Source organism: Molossus molossus, unplaced genomic scaffold (genome assembly GCF_014108415.1).
Source record: "Molossus molossus isolate mMolMol1 unplaced genomic scaffold, mMolMol1.p scaffold_m16_p_1, whole genome shotgun sequence".
In the NCBI taxonomy this organism is placed as follows: domain Eukaryota; kingdom Metazoa; phylum Chordata; class Mammalia; order Chiroptera; family Molossidae; genus Molossus; species Molossus molossus.
The window spans coordinates 125948356-125963488 of NW_023425344.1; the positions used below are offsets into that span (position 1 = coordinate 125948356).

At 35.6% G+C, this 15133-nt stretch overlaps 1 protein-coding gene and 1 pseudogene across 15 annotated transcripts in view; one reads left to right on the top strand and one right to left on the bottom strand.

The window, feature by feature from the left end:
- CREM (cAMP responsive element modulator) overlaps positions 1-15133 on the bottom strand; it is a 122700-nt gene that overhangs the window by 42607 nt on the left and 64960 nt on the right. For 10 of the 15 annotated variants that reach the window (XM_036273494.1, XM_036273479.1, XM_036273558.1 and 7 more), the window contains 2 exons: positions 3192-3289; positions 2906-3048 (listed from right to left, as the gene is read on the bottom strand). In XM_036273494.1, the coding sequence (XP_036129387.1) occupies positions 2906-3048; positions 3192-3289 (241 nt within the window). Of the gene's footprint in view, positions 1-2905; positions 3049-3191; positions 3290-12550; positions 12659-15133 lie in introns of all 15 variants that reach the window. The other 5 variants (XM_036273531.1, XM_036273522.1, XM_036273567.1 and 2 more) reach the window with 1 other exon arrangement.
- On the top strand, positions 12827-14796 carry LOC118639152 (annotated as a pseudogene).

Genomic DNA, 15133 nt, shown 5'->3' on the forward strand with positions numbered 1-15133 from the left:
GTGTAAAAAAGTTAGCCTATTCTAACTTTCACTTCTTAGTTTTTGTGATTAAAAAATAAGTTGAGGTAGTAAGGCCAACTTCTGTCAAATATCTAACTCTCAATTATTAAAAATGTAACAGATTGTACATGGAGAAACCTAAGTACACTTATTTTTATTTGTTCAACTTTGACACATAAAGTTATTTACTTCTTTTTGTTTTTAACTTTAACTTATAACAAATTTTTTAAAAAAAATTTAAATATGAATCTTTGAAAAAAGCAGCAAAGAAAAGTTTGGGGGAAAGTCATCCATGGATAAAAGTTGAAGAAAGAATTTTTATAATAAAAGGTTATGAAAGGGTCTCAAAAATAGGTACATGAAAATACATAGAAAAATCTCCAGAAATTCTAGTAAAATAAACTTCTTCAGTCTAAAAACCAAAGGATACCAGATTGTTTCTATTTCTAGATATTTAGGAACAACATTAAAGCATTAATATCTATTCAAGTTATTCCTAGGAAGAAATACATCTAAAGGAAATGGATCTTGTGTATGTGTAAATATACATTTACCCTCCAATTAAAGTAAATATCTTTTAAAAAGTTGAAATGTTAATATTCACTCTTCAAATGAAAGAATTATCACTAAATGTTTACAAAATGCATTTTTAACAAAAGCAATATTGATTTTCTTGACCCAATAAATGGCCATTTTTACCTGGGGACAGCACATGTAGAACCAGCACAACTTTTCATTAAAATAACCGCTAGGATCAATACTATATGTGTCCAAATTAAGAAACCTAAGTAGGATTTTTTAAGTCCAAACATTGGATTTTCTATCTCTCAACCAGAGCTCCTGACCATCCCCTTACCCACAGTGATGTTTAAGGCTAGGCACTCTTCTTCAAGCTGCACTAAGAGCACAAGAAATAAAGGCTTCAGGGAACATGAATGAGACATCACCACAGCTAGATTACATTTCTCTCTGACGTGTCAAAGTAGCATGTTTCTTTTCCCCACTTTTATCTGTTATCTCCCTGTGTCCTCACACTAACTACAAAGTTTGCCAATTTACTATTATTCCCATTTCAAAGACTAAAATCCTGAGATGGGAAAACAAAGCTCGCTCTGATGCAGTTGGCAATTGACAGGACCAGGATGCCTTCTCCACATCATCTCTAGCTTCAACATTCTCTCAACCCAATGTTTTCATGATTTCAATTTTTCAGCTAATAATCTAAGCAAATTAACCCACTGCATCCCTATCTATATCACCCTGTAAAGAGATCACTGCTTTTCTTAATTCTTAAGCGGCATTAGGATATGCCAGATGATGTTCAAGATGACGTGTTCAAGATGATAGCATCTTAGATAGTACCCCAAACTTTAAGATGTCTGAGAATTATTCCATCAGTAATTTCCAACCTTTTCCCTGTCACAACACAAACAGAAAATGATAATATGTATACAGCTGACCAGTCAGGAGGTTCCAGCAGGTCCATGCAAGTCTTGTGCAGCCACTCTGGGGACGAAGGGCATGAGGAGCTCAGTACTCCTGGGACCTGTGTGTTGCACTGCCAAGGCACACAGCTGACAAACTCTGATTTTCAATTCTAAAACTCCCACCATATGTTTCCAGTGGGCCAGACACATAGGCATATAAATCAGAGAAGTAACAAAAGAGAAGTGACTGTGAAAACCTCAAGGTTCAACTCTTACAGACAGTAGGAAGTTTTCCTGATAACATGGACTTTGGACATGTCCACTCAGCACCTTGTCAGGACTGTGAATAAAGTATACCACAATCTGCCAGGTATTATGGTAGGCACTACTCAAGGAACCATAATTACCAAAGGAGAGTGTTTAATGCTGCAAATCTACCATCACTGTAAGAAAAACTCTGAAAAACTAATGACTCTCCGGGGTTTCCCCACAGATCAAAGGAAAGTATAGCTTGCTTTAACAGCTAAGTCTTAAATTAAGACTTGAGACTTTTCTATGTATTACTACTTTTTAAGGGAAAACACAAAACATATCTAAAATCTTAACACTGTTTTTGGACCAACACCGTATTTAATAACACTTATATTCCAGTACTAAGCAGCTTTGGGTTTCGCGTTTTTTGTTGTTGTTTTTTCACTCTTTTTCCAGGCCTTTTTATGCCTTATTTCCCCCCAACCTTTTTTCCTTCCTTTTTCACTAAACTATTTTTATGTATCAAACGGTCTTGATTTGAGAAGAAAAAACTAGTGCTTTAATTGGAGCAAAAAGCACAGAATGAACAGCCCATTAAAATGCACAAGACTAAATGTGAATTTATCTGTTTATTTAGAGCTTTTGGTGCTTAAAATTTCAAATAAAATTATCTGTCTAATTGCTATAGTCTTAAAAAATTAAACACTTTTCCATTCTTGTCAAGGAAAAACTGCAGCACAAAACAACACAGTAGACTAGTGAAAACAGAATTACATTTGAAAACATAATTTAGAAAACATGTACCTCATTTAATTTAGTAAGTAGAAAATGTAATTGTTGGTAGTAAAAGCCAATAAGAATGAAATACAGACATTTTTATATCTTATTATGTTTGCATGTATCATAAAGGCAACAAAAAAACAGTGTTTTAAATTTCTACTAAACATGAATATAAACATATAAATAAGAAAAAATCCTCCCTTTATAGTAAACTCAAAATTTTCTTCTATATTCAGTAAAAATATTTTTACTTTTCAAAAGTATATGACAGCTGTCAATACAAATCTCTCACTTCTTTAACATGTACTTTTCATTCTGATACAGTTTTGGTATTATGATGCACTTTTTAAATGGAACAGTTTAATGCCAAAACTCCAAGTTGCTTCAATGTAATAAGGGAAGACTTAAAGCTAGCACTGTATCATTTCGAATTGCAGCATACATACTGTATTGCCCCGTGCTAGTCTGATATATGCTAGTCGGTACTGCCATGGTAGCGATTTTAGGTGGCGTTCCTTCTCCCTCTGATTTTTCTTCTTCAATCTTGGGAACACCAGGCACATCAGAGGAAAGTTCATTCAGTATTTTTCTAAAACATAATTTAACAATACAAATAATTAAGACATTGAAATGAGATGCAAAACAGAAAAGCTATAGTGGAAGAATTATTTTGATGTATAATTACTCTCCCTTTAAAAAAAAAAAAAAAAGTATAGTGGAAACTTAACTTACCGATAAGAGGGTCTTTGTGAAAGGATTTCTCTGCGTTTATGAGAATCAATTACACCTTCTGATTCTGTAGACTCATCTGTCTCTGTGATTGTTGCTACCTATAATGCAAGAGTTTCTGAAATGTATCATAAAAGATATGATCTCCTTCATTCAAAAGCCATGTGCTGTAGAAGTGCCCAGAAACAGAACACGCTGAACCTGCACTAGAAAAGGTCACACCTAGCTTAGCAAAGGAAGCATAGACACAAACATTTCAGTAGTAGAACAAGTGTTTATGGAAAGGAATGATGCAGATAATAAATAAATACTACATAAATGCAAATAAAAGTGTGGTTAGAACGTCAAGTGAGGCTTCACAGAAAAGGCCTAAATCTAAGATACATAAGACCTAACCCTGAAAGCACTCTCACATATCCAGCAGGGAGGGAGGGAGCAAGTGACAGAGGCAGAAAAAAAGCATGTTTCACTGCCCTCTTCACAACACCACAGATGACTTGAGCTGATCTTCAAGTTAGACATTAGATAGGTCCAAAGAAGAAAGAATATTTAAGCAGGTAAGCTGGGTTGAAGTTAAGATGTATATCACAAATCAGTTAGGTAATGGTGTAGGTCTTGAAGATAAAAATAAGGAATTTCTCCTTAAAAGAAAGATCAGAGTTTTAAACATGATTTCATTTTTTTTCAAGTTATTAAACAAAGAGAACTAAAAAATTTTTTAAATCTCTCTACAACATGACTGCTCTCATTATATCCAGCCATTTATCATTCAAGGCCTAGGATAGTTCTGAGTTTACACACTCACGTTACTTAATGTTACAATTAAATGGGAATTTGATTTAGGTAAAATCAAAAGAGCTATTAAAATATGAACAATGCAAGCAGAAATATATACTTTCCAAGGCACATGGATGAGCATACATGTTCACCTACACACATGACCATGCATCTCTGGTCTTGGACACCCCACAAATAAGCATACATGGCAATAAAACAGAATGTATTAGAGAAAATGTTGTTGCAATCAGACAATCATATACCGCCACCAAATATTTATCACTTTACACTGGGCTTTCACACATCTCTCATATGATCATAACAACCTCCTTATGTGAGGTAGGCTGTTAATTTACCCGTTTCAGAAAGGCAAAGACTGAAGTTCACACAGAGAGACTGCCTTGTCCATCATTCACAAGATCACTACCACCTATCTCTACAAAGATAATGAAATCATCTGTTTCAAAAATAAAAAAAAACCTATTGCATATAAGACAATACTTTCTTTCAGTACCAGCCAGGTTAAAACTAAGAAATATCTGCACCCCAACAAAAGTCATAATATAAAAAGGAGAGAGGAAATATTTTATTGTTTTATAATTAGAGTCAGAAAGAGTCAGAAATTCTTGGAACCAAGGATCATTACAGGAGGATAAACATAAAAGACAACACTGAGAATTATTAAGACACCTGGTACTGCAAAGATAACCAAGCTTTTAATGCATGTGGATTTATTCAAATATAATGTTGCAACCTAATTCTGCAATAAACTGTAATAAAATATATAGGAAAGAAACAAGACTGATTAAGTATGTGCATCTATTTTTCCCTCCAAGATTTGTCATTAATTAGGTTCAAATAATTCTAACATTTAAAGATCAATAACAAACTAACCCAAAAAAAGAAGAAAAATAAATTCAATACACAAGAAAAGTATGTATACTTAATCATTTACATCAATTGATGCAAAAAAAAGTTTGTTTCAAGAAATGTTAAGGATTTAAAAACAACCTTGATAATAATAAGTAATAAAACACATCTCTAGGTCACAACCATAATAATAATCACATCTACCAAACCATGGTTAAATCTGAGAGTAGTAGATGATAAATAAATATAAGAACAAGAGACAATAACATTATTATTTTCTATGGATTACATATATTGAATTAAAAATAAACTTAAATGTCTACCTATTGACTAATGTGAGTATTCATAAAAATAGCATCAGTACTATAATCTTTATATTACTGTGTTTATCAGACATCTTCTCCAAAGAATCCTTAAATATTTTTAAGCACCACTGGAGTGCTTTACTAAATAAATCCGAGTTTGAGCAGAGGACAATTTGAAGAATTATTCATCTGGCAATTACTCATCCTGCAAATTAAAAGCTGACAACAAAATGACAACTCTTAAGTCAAATCTATGTATCTACCAGAGTACAACACACTGCACACATAAAAGGAAATTCCTCCAAATCTCTAATAAAATGATTTGATCATAAAAGCTACACAAGAAAAAGATGATAAATTAGTAAAGAAAAAAAATAGCTTAAGCTCAAGAAAGTCAAAGACAAATCATCCAGGAAGGAAGGTAACCTGAACAGTTTGTATCTGTGGTGACTGAATAATCGATGGCTGTGGTGTCTGAATTACGCCCTGGACATGTACAGTTTGGCCTGAAGGTAACTATACTAGAGTTATAGCTGGGGAGCCTCTTCCGGTGCCTGATCCAGCTACAGGAACCTGTAAAAATGATCATGATTGAAGATTAAGGCTGGACCATTTTATTGTTCTTTTGCTATACCATCACTATAGTGACTGGCGTTTTTTCCCTGCTTCCAAGAAATAACAGGCAAGCTGGGGTACTTACCATTAGGAGGTGGTCACTGTCCTGGAACAGTCATTCTCTGATTTGATAGATAGTAAAGAACCCATATTCCTCACTTTCGGTTCCCATGCTTCGGTGGCTCAGAATGTTCCAAGCACGAAGTTCTAAAGCAGTTAAACTACCTCACTACGATCTCACGACTACTAACAGTGAAGCCTTACTTAAGTCAGAGTATAAACTACCCTCTCCAACTTCTTAAGAGAAACTGGAGTCAGAACTTAAATGTGGTAAATTATTTTTTAATAAATGAAACGTTTGACATGATGTTCTAGAATTATTCCAGATACAAACTAATGTCTTATCTCTATACTGGTAAAAAGTTGCAGTTACCTTTATGCCCCACACTTTCCTCTCTCCTAGCTTGAGCATCCAGATAGAGGCCAGAACCATCACTTTGCTTGCATGGTACAGCTACACTGAATGCTTTTGACAGAGATCCCTACTGGGAAAACACAGTAATACCCCCATGCCTGTGGTTTCAAAATCTGCCAAGTTTTCTAATTAGTAAATAACTCGGCCAGTGTAACTTTAGAAACTGCCTCATTTTACTAAGTGTCACTATTCATGATAACTCACTCAATAAGCTGCCAGTTTCTAGTATGAGTAGTATGAGTGGTAGTAGTGATACCGTTACAATAATCTGGTTATTATTTAACAGAAAAGAAGTGAAGGGGAGACTAAATAAAATAGGCATGCCATATATACAGCTTTGCCAGAAAACTATAGTTTAACATTCTAGGTCTGTTTCCCACAAATCGCTGGGGAAAGGGACTGGACAAAGGCAGTTTAGACAATTCCCAGTAAAGTCTGTGTAATGTGGGAAGGTGCTTACCTGTCAGTCACTCCTGAGAACAGGTAATTGGCCAGAATAGTCAAGGACACTGCAAGAGCAAAACCTGAATATTTAAACTTTACAAAGGAGGCTCACTCTCTGGTTCCCTATCTTGCTTGCCAGAGCTCCTGGCTCTCTGGTTGCATTCCCCTGCATTCGCCCACATGGTTTCTGGCCATATGTGGAACCGATGGACTGAATCTTGCCTGATATTCTGCCAGAACCAGTTTCATCATGGAACAAAAACTCTGGACACTGGCCCTGCTTCTAGCTGTGCTAAACCCACAGCTGCCCCTTCTCCAGGGCTGGACTAAGGGACATGGGACTTTGCCACCCACAGAATATAACTCAATGCAAATAAAGTCTTTTCTACATATCATTCTCCTGTGGGGGCTTCTGAAAATGCTTATTTCAGTGGACCTCAAGAACCCCACTCCCAAGAGCGATGGGGAAATCTGGCCCATTGTTTTCTCCAGTAACAGTGGAACCACACAAATTTTACAGACAGCATCTATGGGACCTCACCTTAAGAAATACCAGCAGCCCTGGCCAGTTTTGCTCAGTGGTTAGAGCATCAACCCATGGACCAGATCGTCCTGGGTTCAGTTCCCACTAAGGGTACACACCTGGGTTACAGTTTGTCCCCAACCCTGGTTGGGGTCGTGTGGGTGGCGACCACTCGATGTGTCTCTCTCATGTTGATGTTTCTCTCTCTCTCTCTCTTCCTCCCTCTCTCCCTTCCACTCTATCTGAGGATAAATGAAAAAAATGTCCTCGGATTAGAATTCAAAAAAAAAAAGAAACACCAGTAATTTCTAATATACTTATACTAATAGTTTAAGATTATTAAAAACTGGATTTAAAAACAAATAAAATTTATAACATACAGTGATACCTCGGTTCTCGAACATAATTCGTTCCAGGAGGACGGTAGAGAACCGAATTGTTCGAGAACCGAAGCAATGAAACCAATAGGAAAGCGTGACTCTCTCCACAAAGCGTGACTCTCTCTCTGCACTCACACTGATGACGCAAGCAAGGCGCGCTGGGCCGAATGAACGCCATTCGGCTCAACTCGGCTCATCTCGGAAGTTCGAGTTCCAAATATTTGTTCGGATTCCGAGACAAAAGTTTCTCGAATCTCCATTTGGTTGAAAACCGAGGCGTTCGAGAACCGAGGTATCACTGTAATTTCTTTTTTTTTAATTCCTCACCTGAGGATATTTTTCTATTTATCATCAGATAGAGTGGGAGGGAGGGAGAGAGAGAGACAGAGAGAGACATGGAGAAACATCGATGTGACAGAGCCACATTGACTGGCTGCCTCCGTGTCACATGGCCTGACCAGGGCTGGGGACAAACCATAACCAAGGTACGCACGTGCCCTTGACTGGAATTGAACCCGCGACTCACTGGTCCACAAGCCTATGCTCTAACAGCTGAGCCAAACTGGCTAGGGCTACAACACAATTTCTCTGGAAAGTAAACTTCTTTGGCAATCCACAAATAAAATATATTTTATCCATTTACTAGAACCTATGTGAAGAGCATTGTACTCGGTACATTAGGATACAAAGCAAAATTGCTAAAACTAATACTTAAGAAACAAAAATAGCACACCAAACAGTTGAAAACTAATTGCTCCGTTGTATAGTCATCAGAGGAGTACAGAACAGAAATATCAGCATGGACCTGAACAATAAGTAAAGGCTTTGTGTAGAAGCCACAGCTTGAGCTGGGCCTTAATAAGTGCTTGGATAACAGAAAAGGGACAAAGACACCCAACATATATACCAAGGGCAAATTCATCCCACATGCTCTGGGATATTATTGTTTACCTTAGATTTTTGGGAAAATAAAAAGGTTATCCCATAATAGAACCAGTAGATTTAACACCTGGAAATTTAAAAAAAAGAAACATTGGGAGGATCTATTCTATAAATGTTCCCAGCACAAAAGGCAATTTTGTATGAATTATAAAAAGGTATCCAACTCTGTATCAATCAATTACTAAAAGGTACTCCTTTGCCACACAATTAATTGTCAAACTTTTTAGTCTCAGGACATCTTTACACTCTTAAAAATTAATGATGACCTCAAAAAGCTTTTGTTTCTATGATTTATATCCAGTAGGATGCTGTAAATGTTTAACAACCAGCTCTTGGGAAGGGAGAACGCTGATTTATACCTTTTGCTGATTTCTGTATCGTAAATACTCCTATTATGGTAGATTTCAAGCCAACAACAGATGACACTGAACACAAAGCTGGAAAAAGGTGCACACAATCGGCTCTCATACGTCAGCACCAACACAGCACTGGGTGTATTTATTGGTATTTACCATGTTAGAAATTAAAACTGAGAAATTTAAAAAATACTTAGTAACTTACTAAAGAATAATAATAATTCTATTACAAGTCACAAATAACATTTTGTGAAGAATAATTAATTGTACAAAAAATAGTTACAAGTGTTTCACATTTTTACAAATGTAAAAATTTTTATGTCTGGTTTAACTGAAAACAGCTAGATTCTCATAACTACTTCTTCACAGAATCTGTTGTAATGTTATTTTAGTTGGTATGCGAAGAAAATCTCTAGTTTCCATGTGAAGAACCTCAGACATGATTTTATAGCTTTTTCAGAAAAATGTGGATATTCTTTGATACTACACCAAAACTCAACAAGTGGTTGTCTCTTAAAGGTTAGTGCAATGTGGAATATGAAATCATACACGCTACATTAAAATCCATGGATCTATATTGTACTTTGCATGATCTTTATCCATGCACAATTTTGTACCATCATGCAGTAGTTATTTGGAAGATAGTGGCTCATTGAGTTAAGCAGATCACCCAAATGCTGACATTTCATTATACACTATCAGTAAACCACATAATTAAAAACAACATCAATTTCATCAGAAAACTATAAATACTGGAAAGCTATCAAGCTCAAAATGGCAAATGCAAGTTTTCCACAATTCAAAATTTCTGCTTAAAAGCTGGAATTTTATCATTGGCAATAAAAACTGTGAACTGTTTTCCTTGAAGTGACAAACTCATTTCATTTGCATTTGAGATGAAATGTTTTCCAAATTAAGTCTGAATAGCCTGTTTGGTTATTAGCCATTTTTTTGTGAAAAATGATGTCCTGTGGGGAAAAAACTCAGCTAGCTCATCTTGCTACTCAATAACTCGTGTTGTTTTTCACTACTGGTCTTCAGTACGCAGCAGACATGCTTTCAGTGAATGTCCTAATTTCATAACTCAGAATATTAAAACAACATGTACTTAAGAGTTAAAATTTAATACAATTGGTAATATTTACTGCTTCATTAAGAATATTACTAAGTGAAACTGCAAGTAAATGGCAGTGAAGAAAACAATGACAACTATCCAGTTTGGTTCCACTGACTTGATTCCTGCTAAGGTGGTGGTTTTAACACCACCACCACCATATCCTTTGTTTTTGCATCATTAGTACAAATGTCAACACAGAGAAAAAGAAAAATAGATCTTAACATCATTATTAAAATAGTTTTTATACTCCCAAACCTCCAGAAAGAATCCTCAAAGACTCCCCCAGGGTTCTGTGCACCACACTTTAAAAACTACATCTCTTAATGTAGGCTGCAGGCGCTGGCTCATAGCTTGAAGAGCGGGGTGCTGAGGCAGGCTGTGATTTCAGCTCCACAGCCAAACCACCATATCCCGTAACCTTGCTGGAGAGTTCATATGCCAGAGGTTGAACAAAATATATAAAGTATACCCAAGAGTATGACAAGTATTCTTACAGACCAGACCTATGGATTGAGATGGCAGATAGCGCCCACATTCACTTTCTGTGGGGAAATGGCGCCAGCTTCAAAGGTATTAAGTACTTTGAAGAACTGAATAACAACTCAAGAAAGAATCATGGGGTTTTGACCGATATAAATCATGCTTTAAGTTACTTTAACTGTCTTTCAAGTATAATTTTCAGGATTCTAATTTATTAAACAATTACTCTATTAAAATTGGCTTAGTGTCAAGAATACCTGCTGCAGAAAAGGAGCAATACCCACTTATATAAAACTGTATCCCCTAGACTTCTGGAAGTGGGTTATATAAATTCTATAACTACAATGAAACTTTCCTATGTCCAAATTCTGAGCACTGCAAAAGCTCATGAGACAACTCTTTCTCTAAAGTACAAAAATAAGGGCTGAGAAACAGCACAAGTGACATATCCTAGAATCAGATTTCAGACTTATAGTATCTTTAAAAATAAAACAAAACCAAAAACGCTTAGATCTAGAGAACCTGCCGGACAGTCTATATTCTCACTGCCAAAAGTAACTGGCATTAAGTGACTAGCATTAAGCCTATAACTGTGTCAGTAGAGTTAACAGGCTAAATTTCACCATTATTCATAAAATAAAATAAAATTCCCATGGCTTCTTACATTTAACACTTTAGTATTATTTTATAATTATACTGATCATATGGCACTCTTGAAGTATGATACACAGATGGCATAGAAGGAGCACAGGCAGTGACTGAAGAACATGCATGGTAGCTATAAAGGCAAATATGGGTAAATAAAGAAGCATTTTTGTTTGTTTGTTTTGAGTAAGGTGGTAGATTCAGTTTTATGTAGGCTGGATTGAAAGCAATGGTAGGGCAACCAGGTGGAAAGGTTTAATAGACAAGAATAATTATGGGACTCATGCCTGGATTAGAGCTCAGACAGAAAATAAAGATCTGAGAAATATTGAAAAAGCATAATCTATAGAGTATTACAGTTACTTTATTCATAATAGACATATAGAATTCTAAAGAAGCTCTGGAAGGAGAAGGGAATTAAGTCTTTCCTAAAAGACAACAACCACCATTACAGAAACATAAACTTTAGTTTACTTGAACTAAATATGCATACTGAAGGTAGAAATAGAAAATTCTCTTATAGCCCTGGCCAGGTAAGCTTAGGTTGGTTAAAGTGTCATCCCAATATGCCAAGGTTGTGGGTTCAATTTCCGATCAGGACACATACAGAATCAACCAATAAATGAATAAATAAGTGGGTAGAATGACAAATATAAATATATATATAGATATCTGTATCCTTCCCTTTCTCTAAAATCAATAAATATTTAAAATTTTTTTCTTATAAACATCAAATACTCATTCCAAGACTTTCTTTTTTTTAAATATGTTTTTATTGACTTTTTAGAGAGAGAGGAGGGGAGAGAGAGAGATCTAAACATCGATGTGAGAAAGAAACATTTATCAGCTGCTTCCTGCATTCCCCCTATTGGGAATCGGGCCCACGTGCCCTGACCAGGAATCGAACCAGGACCTCTCAGTCCATGGGATGATGCTGAATCCATTGAGCATGTCAGCTGGGTCCAAGACTTTTTAAAAAGCAAAAATCTCACAGAAACAAAGGAGCATGCCAATGTGGACTAGTCTAGACAATGGGGATATAACAGTGAACAAGGAAAGTCTCTGCTCTCCTAGATCAGAAGGAGACAGAAAACAGATGAAGAGACAGATATATCACTTGAGGTGGTGCCAAATTCTTAAAAGACAAATAAAGCAAGGTAAATAACCAGAGAATGACAAGGGAACATAGAAGGAGGCTATTTATGATATATTTGATGTGGAAAGCTTCTCAACAGAGGAAACATTTGATCATAAAGCTTAAATAAAAAGAGGGGAAAAGTCATAGGAAGATTTGTGAGTATATTCACCACATTCCAACAATCAGGTAGGCTCACCTGCTCAAAAAATAAAAAAATATTAAATGGATATATTTTGTATTTTGTAATTTTATACCTCTTTTTGTGCAGAATGAACTTATAGTCAACATAATTTACCTTTTTTTCCAGCTCCCCTGAATAATCCTCTTCTACAGGATGACTGAAACATAGATTATGCCGATGCCACCACATCCACCGAAAACCCCACTACAGACAGTAGTTAATCTGAAGAAATAAGTTAAGATGATGCAATTGACAGCCTTACTTGGCTTTGCAATTAAAAAAAAAATCCTAATAATGACATTTATAACTGGGAAAACCTCACAATTTGTAACACAGCATTTGATTAACACCTAGTAGACTAACTTCAATCTGTAGCTAGGTTCCCTTGCAATGGGGTTTGTGATGTCACAATACATATGTAAATGTCACATGTACTGGGCCTCCATTCAAGACAGTTAATAAGAGATTTTAAAAAAAGTGAATTCAACAGATTTTGCTATCAACTCTGTTGCCTAAGAAATCAAACCTATATACTACTAGCTATTTTAATTACAAAGGCTACAATGAAAATCCATTACCCTCCAAGCAACAAGTGGGAAAGTTATCTTGATTTCTGTGTTTTAAGACAGGATTCTCAAGGAAATATGTTTCTTCTATGGAAAAAGAGTGTTTAAAGAATATTTCAAACATTTTAAGGTTAAAAAAAGGAAATAATATTATAATGTGAACATGAATAAAGATACAAAATATCATACTTTATGTTTTTAAAATCCTATTTAATTGTGCTAAATGAAGATAAACACAAAATAAAAAATGGAGAATCAGTCTCCTTTTAGTGTCTTTCTTTCCCAACGATGTGTGTGTGTGTGTGTGTTTTAACACTTTGGCCAACAAACTGTAAAGTCAATGCAGTTAAATTTTACTTAATTTTACCTTGAGAACATAAATTGAAAATATTTATTGATAACAGAGTTAGCCATATGACTGACATTTTTCTAACCACTATGTTAAAATTCTAATGAGAACTACATGGGTATGCTGTTGCCCCAAATCCTTTTTGTGTGTGTAGAGCATAAATACATATGATCTAAAATCTGTATTAAATTTAAAAAGGGGGAAGTGGATTACTGTTCCTGGTATTGTAAATATACATAGCCGACTATTATGTCTCTCATAAAAATTCCCCTCTTGCCCAGCTGGTGTGGCTCAGTGGTTGAGCATCAACCCATGCACCAAGAGGTCGCCAGTTTGATTCCTGGTCAGGGCACATGCCCAGGTTGTGAGCCCAATCCCCAGTGGGGGACATGCAGCAGGCGGCCAATTGATGTTCTCTCTCATCAATGTTTCTATATTTCTCTCCCTCTCCCTTCCTCTCTCTCTCTAATATCAATAAAGAAAAAATAATTTTTAAAAAATCCCCTTTTAAACCAAAGGAAATATCAGAATCAAGTCATTCTTAATACTGATCATTTGAGAACATATTAAAATTAGGGGTTCTTTATGCTGTGAAAAACAATGTTCTAGTTCATTTTTTTCCTAACTAATAGTATCTAATATTTATAGTAGTTAGAGCATCATTTTATATTCTAATCAAATGAGATATGTTTCACTTGCAATAATATATTTTAAAAGTACTATGAAAATGAACATGACCTTTCAGAAGTCAAAATTGTTTTAGCTCTAGAACATTTAAAACTCAGTCTTATACTCTGATCACACAGACTACCTTCAAGATGGCCAAAAGTCAAGAAGCCTAAGAGGACAACCTGGAAGTGTCGTTAGGACCTTACTCATCCAAGTAGAAGATAGAATTTTTGATTGTGGAAATTTTGAAGAGTTTCTACGTGAGAAGGTTAAATTCAGTGAAAAAACTGGAAACCTTGCAATGTTGTTCACATTGAATGCTCCAAAAATAAAATCACAGTTGTTCCTGAGAAACAGTTCTTTAAAAGATATTTGAGCCCTGGCCAGTTTGGCTCAGCGGTTAGAGCGTTGGCCTGTGTGTTCCAGAGAGACCCGGGTTCAGTTCCTGCTAAGGGCGCGTACTTCGGTTGTGGTTTGTCCCCGGCCCTGGTTGGTCATGGGGTGGCAGCCACTCGATATGTTCCTTTCACGTCCATGTTTCTCTCTCTCTCTCTCTCTTCCTCTCTCTCCCTCCCACTCTATCTGAACAAAAAGTGGAAAAATGTCCTCGGGTGAGGATAAAAAAAAAAAAAAGATAATTGAAATATCTTACCAAGAAATATCTTAAGAACAGTCTTTGTGATTGGCTTCCTGTGGTTGCATTTGACAAGGAAACTTATGAACTTTGTTACTTCCAGATTAGTCAAGATGAAGATAGAGCTGAGTCTGAAGACTAGGTGAAGCTTCCCTTTATAGGGCATTCATACTAATAAAACAAATGAAGTGTGAAAGAGAAAAAAAAAATCTAGAAATAGACTTGTAGTTTATCAGTGAATAAAACACAGCACTCTGTAAAAAAATTAATCTTATATTTAGTTTCAATAAGACTGAAACTAAAACTGATCATAATTCACTAGCCAAATGTATTTCAAAGTAATAAATGCGCATTGCAAAGTAAGTTGCAATGAGATCCTGAGCCAAAAAATGATATTACCTAGCAAATATCTTATAAGGGTAAATAGTGGCTATTAAAACGAATCTTGCCCTGGATGGTTTGGCTCAGTGGTTAGAGTG